Source organism: Bombus fervidus, chromosome 7 (genome assembly GCF_041682495.2).
Source record: "Bombus fervidus isolate BK054 chromosome 7, iyBomFerv1, whole genome shotgun sequence".
NCBI lineage: Eukaryota > Metazoa > Arthropoda > Insecta > Hymenoptera > Apidae > Bombus > Bombus fervidus.
Genome location: NC_091523.1, coordinates 14,493,744 through 14,516,117, shown reverse-complemented (window position 1 = coordinate 14,516,117; position 22,374 = coordinate 14,493,744). Strand labels below are relative to the sequence as shown.

Here is a 22,374-nt window from a genome sequence, read left to right as displayed (position 1 = left end):
AGAGCGAGATCTTTCAAAATAATAAGGAAAACAGCTTTCGTTTGACAAACATAACAAGACACGACACAAAATAATTGAAATCGGCAATGCTTTGTTATCGGCAGCCGTGAAATACCGAAAGTGAAGTAACATAATCACCAAACGTAGTCTCGACGATAGATACGTTGAATTAGCTGATTTTCTCAAATATTTTATATAACACTTGTATATTTTAATCGTGTTATTTTATTCAAAGTCAAAGATAAATCAACAGATCTTTTTCATTTAAATTTACAAAATAGCAAATGATGTACGATTAGTATGTATTTCCGAGAAAATTCTATATGTACTAACAAGCTTTGAAATAGAATCTCTGGAAGTGGTTAGATCATCGCTTCGCGTACCATGGCCCCCATTAAAAGTCGGAGAAGAAATAATATTAGTTGCAGTCATAAGTGTTACGTTTATGCGACGATGTTTCCGTCAGCGTTACCGCGTTTAGTGCCAAACAGCTGGCACACCCAAAATCCAGAACAATCCGTTAATAATATCTTCGTTCCGTCTCGACGTGTGTCGAGCTACTCGAACGATCAGCCGCAGCTGTTAAATTCCCACTACGATCTTTATTCCATCTTTCGATCATTCGACTGGTCGATTGATCGTTCTTTACAGAAACCAAGCTTCGGGGTACGCTACGCAACCATCTTTCAGTTTTATTCCCTATAAATAAATTTCGGATACTTTCGGAAGCTTTCTTCGTATTCACATATATAATCTCTTCCTAATACGATACTCTATTGTAATACAAAAGTCCCCAAATAGCTACACCTACGGCAATTTTCGTGCTTCTAATTAAGTAGCTGTTGTCTTTGCGCGAGACAACAGGCTTAAGTGCTGTTTTTTTAAGTACGAGAAACTGTGTCAATTAACTAGAAATTGTCTGCCTGATCGATCGACCTTCGTTAACGATATGAAAAGGAATGAAGGAAACCCGCCTTCTTCTCGACACTCGTAACAGCTAGATTAACATACTTAATCAAGCGTATTGGAAGACAAGCGGTAGATCGAACGTGCAGCTGAACGAACGACGAAGCAGGCTCGGCTCCGTTTTCAGTTTCCGATTATTTTTGGCAGCAAGCACAGCGGGCATAGCTCTCGCCTAAAAATGCTTGTGCGACCAATGGCGAGTCGTCATTGGTCGGCTACTACCACGTGAACAACCTACGATGGAGGTTCACGACGTCGACTAGGGATTCACGATCGCACAGTCAGCTGCCTAAGGTCCGGTTGGCCAGTCGTAGCCAGCTAAAGTTCTTCTCAAGGTAAGCTCAACCGTCATGTTCGGCCGGGAGCCGCCTGGAACGCGTCGTCGCACGATCCTCGTGATTCACTTCAGGATTCGTGGCTGACTACGCGAAGGATATTCCTTCTTCGAACCGACCACCTCTGCGAGGTCGCTTCTCGTTTCGTCGAGTATCGAGTGCCAGTGAGAGGTGTGCTTAACAGAGAGACTATTTTCAAGGTCACGAGTGTTGCCCGACGTTTCGACTCGTCTCCAGCGATTGTGACGTTCCCCGCGGAAACCGGCCTCGAGTGAGACGTCTGTGATCTTCCAGTGACAGGAACCGAGACTTCGTACTCTCGATTCGTCTAAACTCTCCTTTTCGCGAGGAGGTGAACGTTTCTTTTTTCCTTTCGACGAAATTGTGAATCTTGGAGATCTATACCAGTGTCTCTTAGTCTCGATCTCTATGTCTTTGAATTTATATTCGAATCGTTTGAAATTTCCCCGGGATCGGAAAAATAATTAAACCTTTCGTATTTCGTATTTCAAATAATCAAATTATTTAATTTCTTATACATTCCATACTTACGAGAAGTTGAACGATTTCTTTTTATCGGAAATCTTGCAGATCCGTACCAGTGTTCCTTAATTTCTTCGAATTTATATCTTCGAATTTATATCCGAATCGCCTTTAAGCCTCCTCAGGATAGGAAAAACAATTAAACTTCCTATACGACATTTCAAATGATTAAATTACTCAGTTTCCTGTTTATTTCATAATTCTTCGATGAATACGCTCGAAGTAGAAGTCGCTGGTTCCATTATGGTTTCGGTTGCTACGTGAATCCGCGCGGATCTACGTAAACAGCCTTGTACCAGTATTCGTCGCGGTTACCAATATCCTCTTGACCAATATAACTTCAGACGCGTCCATGTCATCGCCATTTATCATTCGCCTCTTGCGAGAAAAAAAGCTTGCGAATCTTCCGACTTCGTTTCTGTCTCTCGTGAATTTTCCTCCACGTTTTTCAATTTCATGCGAGAGAAAGAACGGTGATGGCGTGTCTTCTTCACGATGTCTCGCTAGGATGCTGGATTTTTCGAGAGGGGAAAAAAAACGAGCACGCGATTCTCGTTGATAGAGGATGGTCTCGCTATCGTGGATCATCCGAGGTAGACTTCTGCGTGTTTTCTATTTTTACGGTGCCGGGATCTTCTTTGACATCGGAGACGAGACACACATTGAAGTCTCGGTGGGACGTGTCTTGGAATGGTTCGAACGAGAGGGAATCTATACTTAGCGAGGGCGATCGTCCATTATACATATAAAGCAATTGCCAGTGATAGAATGAAATTTCTGCGAATCGATGATTTTTCGTTATTTTTCATAGTTTTTGATATATATATATATCGCCCGAAAAAAGAAAAGATCGATTATCAAAGGATACTTTAATTATTAAAATCTAGATTTTCTAGCTGAAGAAAGAAGAAATATTTGACAAAGAGTACATTCTACATTCAAGGAGTAAGATATCGTTGCTACATGAGGACAACTGACATTTTGAGCACGGTTACCGTTGCACACGACCAGGTTATACAATTCAAGCGTGCAATAAATTTGATATCTATTTTCAAACATTATTTCTGATTCACTACCTTCGCGACCACGTCGGCACGTAAGACGTTTGCCAAGGAAATGAATTACTTTGAGCTTTCGTATTCTCATTTATCAACGAAGTCTTCTCTAACGTTTCATCATTCTCATCGTATTATTTTTCACGTTTACATTTTCTTGTTTCAATATTACAAGGAAGAAAAATGATTAGATGTACCCTAATATTCGTATTTGAACATATTTGGATTTTATAATATCTTCTATAATATCGACGATCTTTAATTCAGTATTTTCGCTTTCTTTTTTTTTTTTTTTTCTTCTTTTATTTCATCTATACGAGTTTCGTCTACAAGGATTACATTTTGTTTCACATTCAATTTCAGTTTTAACGAAACAATTTCCAATAGCGGAGAAAATAACGTTTCTACGAGAACGATCCCGCGGTGTTTCTCGTTTTCTCCAGTTCGATTTGCCTTCCCGTTTTCGCCATCGGATCGAGTTGGAGTCTCGAGGAGACGTGCGATCTACCGGGTCGTTGCATCCAAATTTGGATCGTCGACGTAGCGACGTCTCGGCGACGCACGGCTCGAAAAGTGGGGACGGTCCGCGTCTATTTTCGAGCCCCGGATATTCTATACCGTTGCTGATCGTGCAGCGAGAGGCAAAATTTACGTTCAGAATGTAGGATTTATCGCGTCGATCTGTAGGAACGGCTATCACCGGCCAACGAAAGAAAAATTTATCCACTGACGCAATCGGAGATCTTCTTCGATTTCCCTCCCCCCTTTTTCCGTGCTCGCAAATTTTCTCCTCAACCCACTTCTTCTCCGCTCTCTTAACACGCAGTTTATATTTAAACCCGTGTAATGTTTGCATTTCGTTCGGTTATCCGTGTCGTCGAAACGATCGTATTTGCGCCGTTGACGTAACGCGACGTTATTGTTATTTTGCCACGAATTCGTGAAACAACACCTTGCACGTTTTATTTTTAGGTAGACGGGTGTAGCAGCCAGGTACCACGATGGCGGACGATGAGGTTAGGTGGGTATCTTGGAAAATTTAATTTATACCAGAGACGGATGGAAACTTGATTTTTAGACTAGCGAAACTCGAATCGGGAACTTCGCGAAGTGTCGAAACTTTCGAAACTTGGAACGCTTATCTTTTCGCTTTTTGTTTAAAGAAGCATCGATGTAGTCAGGAATTAAAAGCTTAGCAAATCTCTCTTCGGAAAATCACATTATAATATGAGTTTAAGTACAAACTTAATTGGAATATTATGGAATATTAGTTGAATAAAAATATATTCGTATCGTAAATTCAGAATATTCTAGTGAGCTATTTATACAAATTATCGTTTACCTGAGTTTCGAATCACAAAAATAACACGAAGCTTCGAGTTCCGAATATTCGAAATTTTCTTCGTATCGTTATTTGTTCCAAGACGTTTTCACGAGGATACACAGACTTTAATATCTCTAAGATGTTCTCTTTATTTTATGTTTCTCTTCTTACGGCTACCGGTTGCATCTGTTTCTTGACTTTACACGAAAATGGCGAACGATGGATCTTCCGTCTACTTGGCACCCTGCAGTAAAGTTAATGGCATTGAAAGGTACGCATTGCTTGTGAGCTTTGTGCTTGTGAGATCCCTGTAAAAATATTGTAGTTGTTTTTCATCGGAACGATCATTAGTTCGAACGAAAACGTAATTAACGTCCATTTTTTGATATCCAAAAAACCACATCTCCGTCTGTGCTACATTTTACAAAAAACGTCGAAGAGCGAACGATTTTTTACCTTAGAATAGAATTTTTAACATTTTCTCGCATCTTTTTTTCGTGGATTAAATATTTTTTTTTTTTTTTAAGTAACTTGTTTGCTTGAAAGTTAAATATCAATTATTATCGATAATTGATAGCAGAGGTTTTTGTTAGCGACGTAGTTTTGGTAGAACCGGGGCTTCGACCGACCGAGTCCTGTTAAATTTACTTTTTCTCGACAGTAGAAAGTTGACGTAACTATGTGAACAGTGGTCGACAACGAACCACACAGTTTCGCATTTAGTTCACACTGTCTCACGGAATAACGAGGAAACTGCACGAGTTTAATTTTTCCTTTCGTTAGAAACTTTCTCAGACGTTCCGTTCTATCCCTGTTTCTTCTATATCCTTCTGATCCGCTCCTTCTTGCGAAAAAGGGTTGGATTTCTCGTAATATCACGGTCTATCCCCGTGGAAGAAATTGTCTTCGATCAATTTAACGCGATTTTAGCTTCTCGAGGATATAACAGATTGAATCCTCTTTCTCAGCCAACGTTATCGATATTCCGACGAAATCGAGAAGAAAAATATTCGAAAGTTTCAATCAATAATTGATAGGTTATTTCACTTGTGCAAAAGTACGTGTAGTATCCTTGGAACGTGAAATCTCATCGGGACCCGAAGAATAAAGGATAGATCCGGAAATATTACGAACGACACGGGGTGGACTTTTCTTCTGATTTATCGTCAGGTTCTCGCCCCTATTTCAACCTTATTTACCACCGTGCGTCGTGCTTCCCTTGTGTACCTTATTTGTTCTATCAACTATCCCTTTCCTCTTATTTCACAACACCTCCTAACTTTTCTTCCCTATCGCGACTTGTTCCCGTTGATTGTAAAAATATACCATCGATATCCCTGTAACTTGTATTTTTCAACTTTTCCTTACAACTTGTCTTCTCCTGTCCTCGTCCCGATTTTGCATTCGAATTGGCACGGAAGGTATTGCTACTAAGATAAGAAAATACTGGAATTCTGTCAGAGTTTCGGCGACATAAATCTTGGCAGAAGTTCGTTCTAAATGTAAATCAAAGTAATATATTAGGTAAGGGGAGAGGGAATAGAAATACAGCCTCTGTAATTCTTCCGTGCCATTTAATGTTCTTTTCCACGTTGTAGAAATGTCTAACATTTGTTACTATTCTATTAATTCGATTAAGAATAGTCGTTAGTATGACTACGTAGCGGTAGACTAGAACTCCAAGCACGAGCCATCTAGTAATCCGAAAGCTGAGGTAACGTAGATAATATAATCGCATGAAACACAGAATATTTCTGTGTCCTTGTGTGACAGCTGCATGCTAATCGCGCCTATCCTTCGTGTATTATGTACTAAATATTATGTCATAATGTTATGTCTCATTTCGTTCGATTTGACAATATTTACCGGTTAAAATATACGCGAACTATTGCATGGTACTTGATGCCAATGTGTACGAATCAAACGCATAAATTAATCGAGATCTATCGTCAATTGACGTATATAACGATATCGCGCACTTTATATCGCAAATCACGCGAACGATATCGCTTTCTCAACGCTTGGCGCTCTTTCAAAATGCGGAATTCGAAACACGTTGCTCTTTGAAAATTCTTTTATGATTTTATTGTATCCGTTCGAATGCTTCGTGTTCCGCACATAGGGAATCCACGGGAACGATTTTTCTCACGATGGCTTTTTTATTTCCCTTTACAGAGGAAACGTCTCGAGGATGTACGTAAGAAAAGGGGAAACTATAGGGGAAACTATCGGTGAAACTTAAAGTCAAGAAAAGAAGGACGGCCCTGTTCGCGAAACTTTTTCAATAACTTGTCGAGATAATCGAATGATTTTTCTAACAATTTTCGTATTAAGGGCTCGTTGCAGACCGTATCGAAAATTGCCATATCATTTACATCTCTTTTCTTTTTTTTTTTTTTTCTTTTTTGTCCTTCCTAAAGATCGACGGTTTTTATTATCTTACTCGTTTATATTATTTTTAAATATCTTTTCTTTATGAGAGACTTTTTCGAGATGCTTCGTTAAACGTTGCTTCGGGCTATTGTCAGATAAGATATTTTAAGGGAGTCCATACAATACAAAAAATGTAGGAAAAGAAGAGGAAACAGGCGGAGACGGATCGAAAGAGGGCGGAGGTCCGCGCCCGCCTTGAAGAGGCTTCCAAAGCCAAGAAGGCGAAGAAGGGTTTCATGACCCCTGACAGGAAGAAGAAGCTTAGGGTAAGCTTTCTATTCTCTGATAATATCCTACTATATTATAAACGTTTAATCGATGCTCGGATAATATTTCACGACCATTGTATTTTTACGCAATTTAGCTTTAAACTTATATTTCCAGTTTTATTTCCTATATTTAACTCTGTTGCGTTGTTTCCGTTATATTGCGGCTCAATCGTGCTTTTTCTATCGTTAAAAAATTCCTTTTTGCTTGCTGAAAAAAAAAGAGTAAAATTTCTTATATATTTTCGTATTTATTTTATCGAAAGATTCTTTTTTCGGAAGCTTCTAATCCATTTGAAGGAATTGCTCTTTTTACGTAGTTTTCCTTCGAAAGCATTTTCACCGCCTTTGTCCTATAGTTAATAACGACTCGTCTATCAATTTTTATCTGTAGAATTTTCCAAGTTTTCTCCAAACGAAATTCCATTCTTTTTATCGAATCATGTTCTGACGAGTATTTTCATCTGTGCGCCCTTAGCTGTTGCTGCGAAAGAAAGCCGCGGAGGAATTGAAAAAGGAGCAGGAGAGAAAGGCAGCCGAGAGAAGGCGCATTATCGAGGAACGTTGTGGAAAGCCGAAGAACGTGGACGACGCTAGCGAAGGTACTTTCAGAATTTTCCAAAAATGTATTACTCGATAACACTGTAACCGCGTTTTTCTCGGTTCATCGGCGCGTGGTTAGACTGCTAACAATTCGGTCAGGGTCGAAGATCGAACAACACCTTACCGCAGGTCTATAGAAATTTCATTTTTGTCTGACATCGACAGATACACGCGGGTGAAGCAATTTCGATTCGCTGTGACAGATTGTCGTGCCCGAAATTTTTTCGTTCGTCCTGCTCACACTTGTTCGCAGGCCATCTCCTCGTTTTTCGGGCACACAGGATATTTTGAAGTTGGCCGAATCTCACGAATTACATCCCGAAGATTCTTCCACGTTCGTGCATAAATTATAGCCGGACACTTCGACGTCGCGACGCTGCTAATTTGTTTAAACGGTCGCTTTAACAGCGAGAATCTCGAATATTCCCTCGTGTTGTTTCAAATTCAATATGATGAATTCTGTCCGATCTTTTTTCACCTTGATCCACACAGAAACCGTGAAGCGCGTGCTGCGTGAATACCACAATAGGATCACAGCATTGGAGGATCAAAAATTCGACCTCGAATATGTTGTGAAGAAGAAGGACTACGAGGTACTTACGAGAAAGAGAATCAGTTGCGAGAACATTACGATACGTGCAAATAACGAGGCATTCACGACACCGTAACGATGCTCAATGTTGTTGCACTTGAGTAATGTGCCGCGCTTGCTCGGTTGCGTTCACTTGCGATGACGAACAGCCTCGGATACGTTTGGCAAAGTGCTCGAAAACTCTTGTTGGATCGGTCGTGTTACGCAACCGTAACATTGTGATTATTTATAAGTAAGCAAAGTGTATTTTTATCGTCTAGATGACGATGCACTTTTCTCTATTTTATTTTTATCTTTTCGATTTCAATTATTTTCTTTCTTCTTCTTTTTCTTTTTTTTTTTTTTTTTTTTTTGAAGTGTAAAAATTATTCTTCGTTTTTTTCTTCTTCTTTGTTTTAACTTTTCAAATATACGAACTCGTCGAACTCTTTGCTAAACGTAATTCGTTCTGATCGCGATCGGTTTCGCGTAATCCGAGCAAGTGTCGCGAGCTTCGCATTTCGTCTCTCCGTGTTTCTATAATATTTATTGTTTTATTTATATCTCTGATCTTTCTCACTTTCATAACACGGCTACTTTCTCTATCTCTATACTTCTTTATCTTTGTTACTCTTTCTCGCACAACTTTTTCTGTTCGCATTTATTTGTGCGCGCGATCTATCTATCGTTTTATCGTCTTTGCTCTTCGTTTAATGCTACCTCGACGTATTTTATACATAGTAAGCTGAGCAATCGTGGACTATTCACGTATTAACTTATTGTGTTCTCACAAGTTGTCGCCAGAAAACGCTATATTCGTGTATGATGGAGTTATACTCACGGTATATAATAATGGTAACTCGTTTGGTTTCGAGAGACGCGTGCTTCTGTTCGACACTTTTTTCCCGCGTGTATTTCTACGTCCGACGTATTTAATCGTTTTCACATTGCTTTCTATGTTCACGCCACTACTCCCTTTTCAATTTTCTAGTTATATCGTGTTTTCCACTCGTGATTGTAATCGAAGAGACACTCGATTTGGTCGACATACTCGAAAGCAACGCTGACACTTCGTAACGTCGTTGACAAATTTCAGCTTTGATACCAGACTCACCGCCACACTTGTCCCTGCTTTGACACATTGTCCTTAGCGGTTAACAAAGCGACAAACGTGACACGATAAACTACTTTATGTTTTAATGTTATGTATCGGCCGCTCGTTTGTTTTAAGTCGTCGATAATACAATTCTCGTGGAGCAATGAAACGCTTAGAGTATAACAGAGAAAAACAAATGATACATTACTGGTTAAAATCGATCATACCGTTTGGAAGAAAACAGAGGAGTATGTTTCAAGGTGACTTGGAATTTTGACAGCTAACGTGAAGTCCATTCTGATCCAGTATCATAAGAGGATCATCGCTCTCGAGGGGGAAAAGTACGACCTTGAGTACGAAGTCGCCAAGAAGGATTTCGAGGTCGAAAAGTTTTCGATATACAAAAAAGAAAAAGAAAGATAAAAAAACAAAACAGATGACGCTGCAATTAACAAAGCAGAGAACAGAATATTTTTCTTTCCGTTCTTCTTTTTTCTATCGTGTTTCTTTTTTCTTTTTTCTCTTATCCTTTTGTTCTGAATCTTTTTTTCTCATTAGTACGCAAGGACATTTTTGCTAGCACAATCGCTGAACATAATAATCAGTTTTTGTTGTCTTAAACGAAATTGAAGTTTCGGCTGTTGTTACCTTTAACGACGAATTGAACTTAGGCATCGAGGCTGAATCATCTAATTGCACCAATTCTAACGTAGCACTCGCAACATTTCTTTTGACTAGTTTTAGAACGTCTTCCTAGAGCGTACGTAATGATTAGAAAAAGAACAAAAGCAGCAGGCACGCGTGATTCGTAGAATCGCAGCCAAGTAGATGTTAAATAATATCATAATGCTGAATTCTCCTAGTCCTCCTATCTTGAGCGATTTCACGTAGAACAACGATTTTCTTCCTTTTTTCTTTCGTTTATTTGCGCGTAGGCAACTAGACCACCTTGTGGCGCCAGTACTATTCCGAAAATACGTTTCCTTCATTTTCCCTTCGACTCCTTCTCTTTCGTATCAGGTTAACGTTCACGCAGTTGTCAGCTTCGTGCTTCTTGCTTTCAAAACGCGAGAATCTCATTCACTTTTACATCCCTTGATTCTTTATCCCCTCCGCGATTTAAACCCATGGTACAGAAATTTCGATAGAAACGACGATGAAAACAACGTCAATGGTAAGATATTATCGGTCGTGTAATTCAACGAAAACAGTATCAACGAAGACATTTCGCTATATTATTTTCTCTCGTAGAAGATGCAATCTTCTTGTATATTCTCTTGTCTTTTCTATTTTTCTTTCATCATTTTATAATCGAAAATTTACATATCGCTAACACAAGAGATTTTAAAATCACGTCATTAAGAATGGTCGAAACCATCTTCCCATTTTTTTCTTATCTTTTTTTCTTTTTGCATTTTTCTCTCCATCCTGAAACTTTTGTTCTTTTAGCCGAGCTCCAGACGATCTGTTCGGCATATTGGAACAGACTATACGCGCTCGAGGGCGATAAGTTTGACCTCGAGAGGCAAATTAGGTTGAAAGAATTCGAGGTAAATACGATCGGCTCGCCTGAAGAAAACCTAACGAGTCTCCTGCAAAGATTATTTTTATCTGGCCTCCCACGTGATTCGTTTTTGATTTAATTTAACTTTGCCACGTCTGCGACCGTATAATGCGATTGGTCGATCGTCCCACGTACTTATTTCTCCGGGTCAACGCACCCTCGAAATTTCACTCTTGATACCTTCACCCCCTTTTCTCTTTGCGAAAGAAATTCCAAGAGTTCTCTTTTTAGATTCTCGATCCAACGCTCTTATTCGATTGCGCGTATTCGCCGCGATGCGGTTAGTTCTTATCGGATTCCTCGATCGTTCTGAATTGAAATTTCGAGGGTACGTAACCGGAGTGTAACCTCGTCTATGTTTCGATACAGATGGAGGTCGATCGGACAATTTCCATTTGAACGAAAGAAGGAGAGATTTCAGAGCAGGTCACGTTCGTGTCAGTTTCTCAAGAATATCGCCGGGTTCGAATACCCAACACGATTAGGCATTCAGTTTTCGCGCGACTTTTATTATCGCACGAGTAGAACGAGAGACAGTTTCAGAACTCGGTATTTACCATTTTCAGTAATAGTTGGAAACTAATAAAGTTGAAAATCGACAATCGAAAGGATTAGTCGTCTCGATGTAAGCGAGAATTTAAAAAGAAGGAAAAAAAAAAAAGAAAGAAATTCTAAAGAAGCGATAATTGAATTCAACATATATGTCCATGTACAATTGGAAACGTAAATGTGAAGCTGTCTGTCTTTCTCTCGTCTTGCCTCCTGGCTATTTAGTGAAAATAACGTATCACGTGAGTGAAAGATATCTGAGAGACACTCCATGTTCTTTGTAGACGATTTGAGGGAGATTTGCCAAATGTATTACGACCGCGTCTACCTTTGTGAGGGTCAGAAGTGGGATTTGGAGCGTGAAGTTCGGAAAAGGGACTATGAGGTACAGGAGATAAATAAAAGAAAGCAGCAAAAAAAAAAAAAAAATGAAAAAAACAAACGGTGAACAATGCGAGGAGAAAGAGAGCAACCGCCAGCCGCACGTTTCTTTTGTGCAACCCCTCTCTGAATGTCTCTCTTCGCGTTGTCTCTCGTTGTTCCACCCTCTTTCTGTACATATACATACGTCTCTATTTGAGTTCTTTTTTCTCTCTCTTTCACGATGTTTCTCTTGGAGAACACGTTGAGTGGCTTTTCAACAACCAGAAATCGAACAATGAAAAGGAACGACTGCGTTCTCTCGCTCTCTTCTCTTTTTTTCCATTTTTTTTTTTTTTTTTTTTATTCTTTTGTCAACGCGAGTACAAAACCGAACGTGAAAACAAAGAAATACGATTTTGCTTCCAGCATTTTGCTCTACTTTCGTAATTTCGATGACGCCTCGTACGGCCATTTTATTCTGTACTGTATAATCTTGGTCAGTCCTGTCTCGGTAATTTACCTACCCTTTTCTTCGATCCGTCTGTCGTTTCCTGGGTAGAATGAAACAATCTACCGAATTGTTTTCTTTTTTCGCGTGGATATGAAGTGCCGCAATTGAAACATTTTTTGCCCTTTACTCCTAGATCGCTCTTTTTCTTTTTTTATCCCCATTTTACTCTTTTTTTTTCTTTCTTGATGATATTTCGTCGATTTATTCGCCCGCCTCCTCTCTTCTTTTCACCGCCTTTCTCTTTTCTCTTTCTCTCTCTCTCTCTCTCTATTTTATCTCTCTTACAAACATTATCTATACCTGTATAGATACGTCCGTCTGATTTACACTCGCTGTTTCTCTATCTTTCTGTCTCTCTAACAATTATAACGCAGACATAGGCTTTCTAAGCTTTCTACTAACTCGCCAAGGGAAATAAAATAAAAGCTTCTCGCGAGAATCGAATCAGGGCTGGGCAAGCTTATGGAGGAGACGCTTGTCGGGTCAAGTCGATCCCAATGTTTAGATGCGAGAGTGTAACGTCTCTTGCGTCCCTTTATTTCGTTCTCGAGCTCACGTCTCTGACTGGTCCGACGATTTTGCCAAACGATCGTTTCGTCGCGATCGTGATCGCAGCAAGCGTTTTGTATCGACCGCATAACGCGTTCTCGCTGAGAAAAAGAATCGTGAAATGAGATGTTCGCGATGTCCCGACGATAGAACAATCATCCTCGACTCTTCTTCATTTCTCTTTTCAATTCCAATTCTTTTCCCCTCTTTTCTCTTTCACTCTCTCTCTCTCTCTCTCTCTCTCTCTCTCTCTCTTTATATATATTTTTTTTTGTAAAAATTGTACATATATACAGTCAAGGGAAAAGAACACAATTCGAAGGGGCCGAAGTGGCCCCTTTCAATGTCACGCGAGATTCAAACGTGTGCGTGAGACTACGCGCGTGTGTGTGCGCGTGTGCGTGCGTGGGTGCACGGTGCAAAATCGGAAAAGTCAGACGAAACGGACAAAGTATTGTAAATAGGCGGAAGAATAGAGGAAGTTTGAAAAAGAATCGTATCGTATCGTTATCGCCGCTAATCGGCTACTACTGTACATTTCACGTCTTCTTCGTGTTTTCTCTCTGCTCGCTTTACCATTGTGTTTTCTATTTCTCGCTCTCTGTCTTTCTCTGTTGATTTCTCCGCGCCTTTCACGTCTCCCATCTTTTTCTCTCTTCTTGTTGCTATCCGTTACTTTTCTCCTCTGGCGAATTGCAAGCTTGATTTTCCGGATGTTTATTAAAGTGGCTCTGCTTTTTCTCTTAAATCTACCTAACTCTGAACACGCATGGCTTTCGATATCCACTAACGACATTCTGTAATTATTTATGATATGCGTATATAAATAAAGTAATCGATTATTGGAACGTAGAAATTTTTCCACCGTATTTTAAATTATATCGGTGTCTATCAATGTCTGCGTGTAATATTTTTAAACAATAACTCGAAAACGAAATAGAATAGAACTCAATAGGTGCCGGCAACCGAAATAACTGGCACACGTTATTCAATCGTTTTGTTCCTTTTTTTTTCATAAAGTTCCAAACGTTCTTTCAATACACGCGGGCACAAATTCTCCATGGCTCGGCTGATATCTAAATTAACAGCATGGATCAATTCTTTCACGCTACACCAACGCCAATACGCATCGTAGATTTTCTATTAACTTTGTTCCGGCCGATCGCGATATTCAATCGCGAACAAATCGATCGATTTCTATAATAAAACTGCAGTTGTGTTTTCTCGGTAAATAAAAGCGAGGACACTTGTATTATACTTGTGTGTTTGCATCGCGCGAAGGAAGTATGGCACTTCATATTCCCCGCGAGTGGAGAAAAAGAAAATTAACACGCTCTGCAATATTATTCGAGCAATTGTTTCTCATCTGGCTAGAAAAAATCAACGAAATATGGTCGTATATCGTCGATGATCGATATTATTCCGTACATACGTATAAGACGCTGCTGACATATATATATAAGGAAAATCATGGAAGACATTTAAAAGAAACACGATGTCGTATTTGATGCAAAGAATAGTAGGTATGTAAAAGGAAACCTGCCTTTTGAAACTTTTGCCGACCCTCGTTTTCAACTCTGTCCCTTGAACTTTTTGATTACGTGTTTGAACGGAATACTCGTGTATTATATCGTATTTCTCTTCCCCCAAAAAAGTGTAGATAATCGAACGCTGGTTGTATGTTACCTCCTTTTACCACGCTTTTTTTTTTTTTTTATCTTGATTCCACTGTTAACTCTCACGAAGGTGGACTGTCTCGAGACCGAGTGAAGAGATCACGAGACCGAAGTGCCATGCTGTGAAAATTCTCCGGCCCAGCCTCTTTCTCTTTTTTATTTGTTACCCTTGTCTTTTCGTCTGAACAGTCCCGTGTAAATTAGTCCGCCACCTCTAAATCCTTTCGTCTGTGAATGTCAATAAAAAGAAACGATACGGATCTTTTCTTTTCTTCTTGTTCTCCCTCTGTTGTCCCGTGGAAGAGACGTGAAAGCGAACACGTACACGCGTCTACGATGTCGAAATGGGAACGAGCGAAAGTGATTTTGCACCGATTCGCACGCACCACCGACTGTCAGTGTCCTCTTGTCATGGTGTTCAATTGGGCCTGTAAATAGCGGATCCTTTCTGGCGGAACTCTGTTCCTCATGTACAGATATTTATTCAAATATAAATATTTCCTTCTAGATATTATTAAATAACCGATAGATATACTTTCGATGAGTCGATTAATAAACTATGTACTTTGATAATCGTTTAATTTTGTAAGATGTGAAACGCGTTTACGATGAGATAAGAATCGCGTCGAATCTAAAGAATTAGAGGATTGTCGAACAGCGAGAGGAACAGAATTCCTACGGTCCAGAAAAGAGATTGTAGTGGACTTTTTACTTCTTTTTTTCTCTTCACCCTCTGTGGATAAAGAGCTGATCGTGACCAGTTCTCCCCTGATTGGCCAGAATGAAATTCACATCCTATCATTGCTGATCCTTTCTACCCTTGATTCTTATGTTACGTTCCTCTTTGTTTCACTTTGTCTGTGATTCGTCGGTCCTTTCTTCCATATCTCTCTTTTTCTCTTTCTGTCTGTCTGTCTGTCTCTCTCTCTCTCTCCCTTTGATCGACTCGCTCCGTCTTCTTCTTCTCATCGACGACCGTAAAGGTAAAAGGGAACGAGAAAGGAAAGACTGGAACGTCTCTCAGGGAGAGAGCGGAGAATCCGACAAGTGGCTTCCGGAGGAAGTTTTACCAGAAGCTATTCAAAGACACTAGAAAATCAATTTGTTTGAAAGATCCTTAGAAAAAAAGTGGCCGCTTTTCGGATGGGAAAACCTTCATGGTAAGATAATATTGGTTGAAACGATTTACTAGGAGAAGAACAACTAATTGATATACATACAGTCGTATTATATATATACATACATATATATAATACATTATTTAATTTGCGTTATGCATTTCGTTTCACCGTAGCGAACATGCCGTTGACGTTTAATCAAAATCGCAGTGAATGAAATTTGTCACAGTACAGTTCAATCTTTTATCGTTTGCCATGTCTATCACGTACACGGTCAATGTGTCACGACATAAAGCTTTGAGCTACATAAATTTACCGGTTTTCCCCTAAACAACAGCCATCAAAGCCGTATTTGTTTTCGGCTCAATGTAAACGGAAGAACGTGGCTTTTGATCGTGGCATTGTCGATGCAACGTGTTAACAACGACTGACTAGCGTTTAATTTAATCGTTCAATTTCATCCAACGATAGCTTGACTTTGCCTGTTACTCTCTGCACCGTATGTCGGGGTATATCGAGGAGGCTACACGTGTACAACTTTAATCTACTCGCTGGTGGTTTATTTTCACCGTGTCTCTATCTTTTTTTTCTTTTTTTCTTTTTACTTTTACATCTCTTTGTACATCGACAACCTCGTCTATACTTTTCCAATGCAATCTTTCCTCCGCTCTCCGACTATATGAGCCTTTTCTTCGCCCATCGTTCCAATCCTATCACAGTTACCTGGCATTGCAGTTAATCAGCAAACCAATCTACTGTCAATCTCGATTCGTCGAGTGACTCGCTAACCGAATATCTCGGTATCCGCTGCGAAACCTCTCCGTGTATGCAAACCCCATCCCGCCTGCTTCTGGCACGCAGGTCGCATGCTAATTTCTGCTCGAGTACTATGTTCTCGTTCTTTCGTCCGCTTAACCAGTTGCTGCTCGATTTCGATTATTTCTCCAATGTGGAAGCTTTCCATGGTTTCTGTGCAGTGTTGTGTGTGTGTGTGCGTGTTTTTGCGACTGAAATCGTGTTCACTGTGATTAAAAAGAAACACTCGATGCTTCTCTTTTTTCTTTTTCTTTTCCTTTTTTTCTTTTTTTTTTTTTTTTTTTTTTTGTTTTATGTAATTACCATCCACGGGGATGAATGTCCCTTCTGTGAGCACGAACTGCCCCGTTCTATAGTAACGTGGAGAAACGATCTCCCTTTGGGAACATGACCATTGATTCGAGCATAATCCACTTTGAATCTACTCGATTCGACTTTCGAAGCTTTTTACAAATGTTCTCTCGGTCTAATGGAAGTTGCCTAAGAGGATCGTTTCTTCGATTTCCTAGTGTCCCGCGGTACAATTTCGATGAGAAGCTCGCATGATTATAATCTTTATCCGGTTTGAATGAAACGTGAATCTAATACGATGTTTGCTCGCTACAGATCGCGGACTTGAACAGCCAGGTGAACGACCTTCGAGGTAAATTGTAAGTAACCATTTCCATCTTCGATCGACCATTTTCTTTGCCAATTTATACGGCTATTCTTATCGTTCGATAAATACTTATTCCACGTTTTACTTGCTAATAATATTCCATTGATGTCGTTAGCATGAAACCCACGCTGAAGAAAGTCTCCAAGTACGAAAACAAGTTCGCCAAACTGCAGAAGAAGGCGGCCGAGTTTAACTTCCGTAACCAGCTTAAACAGGTTAAGAAGAAGGAATTCACCCTCGAGGAAGAGGACAAGGAGGTAAGGACGATCGTTTTCGACAACGGAAATTGTCGTAAAATTCTGTGTACTTTTAAGTAGACATTTTTCCCCTGCCCGTCGGTGGTCTATTTTGAATTCTTCCGTTTCATCAATTTACGTGCTTCGTTTGCCGGCTAAAGTACGCGGAAATATAAGACTTCGCGACGAAGATGTGATTAACCTTTGTACGTTCCTTTTATCCGAGATCAAACTTAAAAGTTAGTCTTATATTTCTACGAACCATTTATGATATAAAAGTCCTGGTTTTTTCATCTTTTTTAACGCGGACGTTTTGAATTTTTTCCCCATACGACGGGTAGGTCTGTATACATATTTTTTTCCAGCCAATGAGAAAGACAGTTTTTGTGGCTCTGGTTTTCTTTCCGTGCATAAAACCCAATCGGCAGGTTTTTTTCCTTGTATCGGTAGAATTTTGATTATCTGTTCGGACGTCCTTTCAAAGAGATCAAACGATTTAATCACCGTGATTCGTGTTTGCGGTATCTATGGCGATTTTTTTTTTTTTAATCTTTCGCCAATGCAATAAAATTAAATATATATAAAATAAATACAAAAATACGTGCGTTCGACATTTTCACAGAGAATGCGTATAATAATAATTAATATTTACTATATCTGATAGCTATATTTGATTCGAGCCTGAGTCTTTCTCGTGGTAAATACACTGCGAAAAGGTCATATTATTCGAATTTATGGAATTTAACGTATCAGGTATGAAACCAGTTGATCTCCTGAAAGGCACGCCATCTTTTTGATCCTTTTTTTCGTTATACGTAAAATCCCCCCAGTAGCAGCGATAGTTGACTAGGCAATTGTGTTGTTCTCCACAGCCCAAGAAGTCCGAGAAGGCAGAGTGGCAGACGAAGAAGTAGATTTAAAAAAACATAAAGAAAACATGAAAAAAAAAGAACAATCACACGCGTATACAGGCAATCAAGTAATAATAATACATTATCGAAAAAGAGCTTCAACACGTACACACCGAACCGCGTGAATACGACGCGAACAGAAATGGAAAACCGCGAAGAAAAAAAAAAAAAATAAAAAAATAAAAAATAGCTGGAGGAAACGTTTTCGTCGTCTCGCGCGATTATATTATTTCGCGTTGATTAACGTGACCTGTTTACCGCTTTCCATCGAACCGTTTGTAAACGCTCTTCCATTTCGCCGGTCGTTTTTTGTTTTCTTGATTTTATTGTACCTCTATAAACCGTTCCTCGTTGTATGAATTGCATTAGGTCGTAAGCCAAAGTTATTATTTTTGAAATCGAATTTTCGCGCGCGCGCCATCAAACGAGAGCAAAGAAAAAAAAGAGAGAGAGAAAAAAAAAGAAACATAATAGAACGCCAAAGAATGTTGTGTTAATAAACGATCGAAGAAAGTGCATGTGAAAAATAGGCAAATAATTTTTCTCGAAGATCATTTCTTATATCTTTCCACCCTGTTCGACCGTAGCTCGTTCTTTCCTCGATATTTTCTTTCGTTTCATTCAGCGACATATTTTCTGATACATTTTTTTCATTCACTTCTTTTGCACAAGGAACCATACTCGACGAGACTCGATCTTGCGCGAATATGAAAATGTGTTCGCCTCCTCTATAAAACGCAGTGAATAAATGCGATCCCGACGATTTTACGGAATATCCGATAAGAATGGGTCGAGTGTTATCGAGAATCGTTTCGTTCTGCTCCACTAATTTTTTCTTTAAGCTCCACTGATCTTTCTTCTTTTATCCGTCTTGTGTGTTCGACGACAATACCGTGGGTTATTCGCGAGATCTTACCTAATTTGCTTTTAACGCGTCTACTTTTTATTTTCTCCTTTCTTCTATCCTACTTTTAATGCCATTTCACAAAGAATATCGGTAATAGCGTAATAAAGAGCCAATACGCGGTATTAAAAAAAGAAAAAAAAAGAAAAGAGAGAAAAGAAACGTAATAAAGAATAAAAAGAAGCGATGTAAAAATAAAAAAAAAAAAAAAAAAAGAAAAAGGTGAGAATGGCTTACAAAGTTAATATTTAAGACTTACAGACTTTCTTCTTCGTTTCGTACGTAATCGCAGAAGCGCTTTACTCACAAGTGCCTGTTCTTTCTTTCTTCCTTCCTTTCTCTATCACCTTCTTTAATTATTCATTCATCGACTCTGTCTGCATCCATTTCGTTTATCTTCTGTTTGATCTCGTTATTCGCGCCAGGCTCCTTCATGCAAAAGTACCTTCGTTTAGGAAACAATTATCCGCGTGCTACGCAAAACGTACAGAAAACAAAGTAAAACGATGGCCAGACGCGAAAGCGTCGCGCGCATCACTTTCAATTAAAATTCTTTCCAACATGCAATAAGCTCTTTTGCAGCTTGCCTTTACCGCCATTATTCGGCTGCCATGCTTCCAGGCTGTACATGTGTAGGATTGTTGTCCCGTCTGAATCTTTCTTTCGATCCGTGCATCGATCGTCTATTATTTACGGTCCGATACAAACAATACAATTCTAAAATAAGTCACGATTCGTATTAAAAATATCCGGACGTGTAGAGTGACGATAAAATAGCATTTGCGATGTTCGACGCACGGTTCGATCACGCCATTGTTATCGAACGTGATTCATTCTCTACGATCGAAAGGAGCGACTTGGAAATGAAACAAGGACTTGGATCGACCGAATGAATCACGAGCGACCCGTTAATCGTTAAGTTATTAATTAGTATGTACGCTCTAATAATTGTCCATGTCTTATCTGTTGACTAATGATGTTGCTCTTGCATTATGTTCGCAGAACGCGTCAAAAGATAAGGTAAAGCTTTAAACGATCAACTCGTAGATCGGCATGCTTCTAGTATGAGAATACAGTTAGTGCGTGTATTAGATATGATATAGATTACAGGGATGGTGTGAAGGAACGAAGCAGAAGAAACTCTAGGATTAGATTGAGAAAGCTTGGGCCCCCTTAACGATACAAAAACGCAATAATTGGTTTCATCGAATTTCTACATTTTTTCTTCGACGTTTCGTTCTTTTCGTTTTTCTTTTTAGCAAGTTTTTTCCGTATTTTTCGCTACGAGTTTTTATCGTTGCAAACGACCAGCTCGGCGAAAGTATTTCGATGTTTTCTAGGAAACCTCGATGAATCTTTTTTTTCCTTTTTTTTTTCTTTTTAATCTTTTTCACACGGACTCTTCTCTCGCCTCCTTTTCACTAACACATTGCACGGCTTTTTGGATGACGATAAAGAGAGAAGGTCACACGTCGTCGCAACTTCCATCGGAGATTATTCGATTGGCGATGTTTGTTTTAAACAGCCGAAACTTTCGATTCAACAAGTTTCGAGCCACGAATGTACGATGTAAGCGCATACGTATGTACGAGAAGCGTCGTAACAAGAATACACGAGCGGTTGTTAATAATTTATCGCGACGAATTTTTCGCTCCTCACCAGAGGAAATTTTCCGTGCAAAAGTATCACCTACGTGTTGTTACCCTGCTTTGCGAAAGTTTCCCATGGCGCTAACCCCGGACCTAGCGTGTGCAAATTTGACCGAGTTATGCTCGTAAACTGCGACCATCTCACATGTGTTTTCTGAACTTTTGCAGAAGAAACCCGACTGGTCGAAGAAAGGCGACGAAAAGAAGGTAAAGGAAGAAGAGGTGGAGGCATGAGGCTATTGACACGCGCTCTCGACGTTTTCGAGAAGGGATCGTCCATCCATCCATCCGATAACATAACTCGACGCAACAAACCTCCTCGTTATTGCTTCTATTATTCTGTCTTTATTTTTCTTTTTCTGTTTTCGTCATCGTCTCGATTAACTTAACGTCTAAGAAAGAAAACTCCCGAAATGCACGCAAAAGAGAAAACACGTTGTCTATATGTTTCGTCTACGATGATTCCTCGATGTATTATCGAGAATCTATCGAATATCTTTCGTGTCCGAGTTCTAATCCATAGTACAGAATTTTGTGACTGACCAGTTTTTATCTTTCTCTTCGTCTACAAGATATGTATATGTATATTTTTTTAAAAGAAACAAAAACCCTGTACCGTTTACGTTTCCGTCTGTCAATGTTCTTTTTTTTACACGCTAATCCTACTGTACATGTGATGTAATTCTCTGTGAACCGGATAAAGGGAGAAATGAAACGTAATGGAATAGCAAGAAAGAAAGGGAATCGTTAATTAAGATTTTAATTGTAAAGCAAAATATTTAACGACAATGAAATACATTGCGCCTGTGTGTTCATTCTCCTACACACCACGATCCCTTTGTTCTTCCTGTATAATCATTTATGTTTTATGTTGTAAGATCGAAGACGCCGGTTTTAAACTAGGACAACAAATTTACATATAGATGAGTACCGTGTCGAGTGTATTTAAAACTGTCGGCCTTTGATTAAATTCAACGTTAGAAGAATCTTAATTGCATTCGTGTCGCATCGAAGTGAATATTAAGATCCAGTATTTAAATAATGCTGTTAATTTTGCCAATGGCTCAATTAGAACGCGATCATTAGCTTTAGCGCGAGAAATCAATTTTTTGCCGCGTTCCAGCGTTCGCTCTTTGACAAGACTGTAAACCTGTCAAAGAATCAACGAGGCGTATAGAATGGCAGAGCGCACAGTGAGGCGTGCACATTCTACCGGGAAATTTTACGCCACGTCTTATAAATATCGACGATACTTTAAGAAATCGAACCTTCGCGTTAAGCTCCCGTGTTATTGAAAATATTTCTTGACACCTTTTAATTAATTTTTCTAACCAATCTTTGTTTATATGTTTCACAAGAAAAAAATAGAGAAGGAAAAAGAAAATTAACAGAATTTATTTTTCAATAAAGGTACATGCACGGTAGGTTCAACACGTACATTCACGCTTAAATACGATTCGCTATTGCATTTGTAAAGCTTCGATATAATGTTCGCTACGATCTGTACATTGTTTACGTTTAAACATAGCATTCGCGAACAGCATGTTCGTTATTACTTTGCGATTCGTCGCGTTTCGAAAAATAACGTTGTTTACAGTACCTCGATCGTTACCATAGTTCGTCAGCCAATTTCTCGCTTAAATTCTACACCCAGGTTTTCAGACGAACACGCGACCAG

General features: G+C 39.3%; 1 protein-coding gene across 25 annotated transcripts; it reads left to right on the top strand.

The window, feature by feature from the left end:
- The first annotated feature begins 1,162 nt into the window (after positions 1-1,162).
- Positions 1,163-21,494, top strand: LOC139989097 (troponin I-like). Of its 25 annotated transcripts, none has more exons than XM_072007048.1 (10): positions 1,171-1,301; positions 3,872-3,915; positions 6,399-6,416; positions 6,794-6,922; positions 7,401-7,524; positions 9,473-9,573; positions 16,945-16,988; positions 17,112-17,253; positions 20,050-20,067; positions 20,865-21,494. In XM_072007048.1, the coding sequence occupies exons 2-10, from the start codon at positions 3,901-3,903 to the stop codon at positions 20,928-20,930; spliced, it is 657 nt and encodes a 218-aa protein (XP_071863149.1). In that variant the 5' UTR covers positions 1,171-1,301; positions 3,872-3,900; the 3' UTR covers positions 20,931-21,494. The 25 variants fall into 25 exon arrangements, 24 of the variants coding, with proteins under 24 accessions (XP_071863158.1, XP_071863159.1, XP_071863149.1 ...); XM_072007047.1 differs by lacking the exon at positions 9,473-9,573 and adding an exon at positions 10,642-10,742 and having other exon boundaries at positions 1,172-1,301; XM_072007046.1 differs by lacking the exon at positions 9,473-9,573 and adding an exon at positions 11,590-11,690 and having other exon boundaries at positions 1,173-1,301.
- Positions 21,495-22,374: the final 880 nt, after the last annotated feature.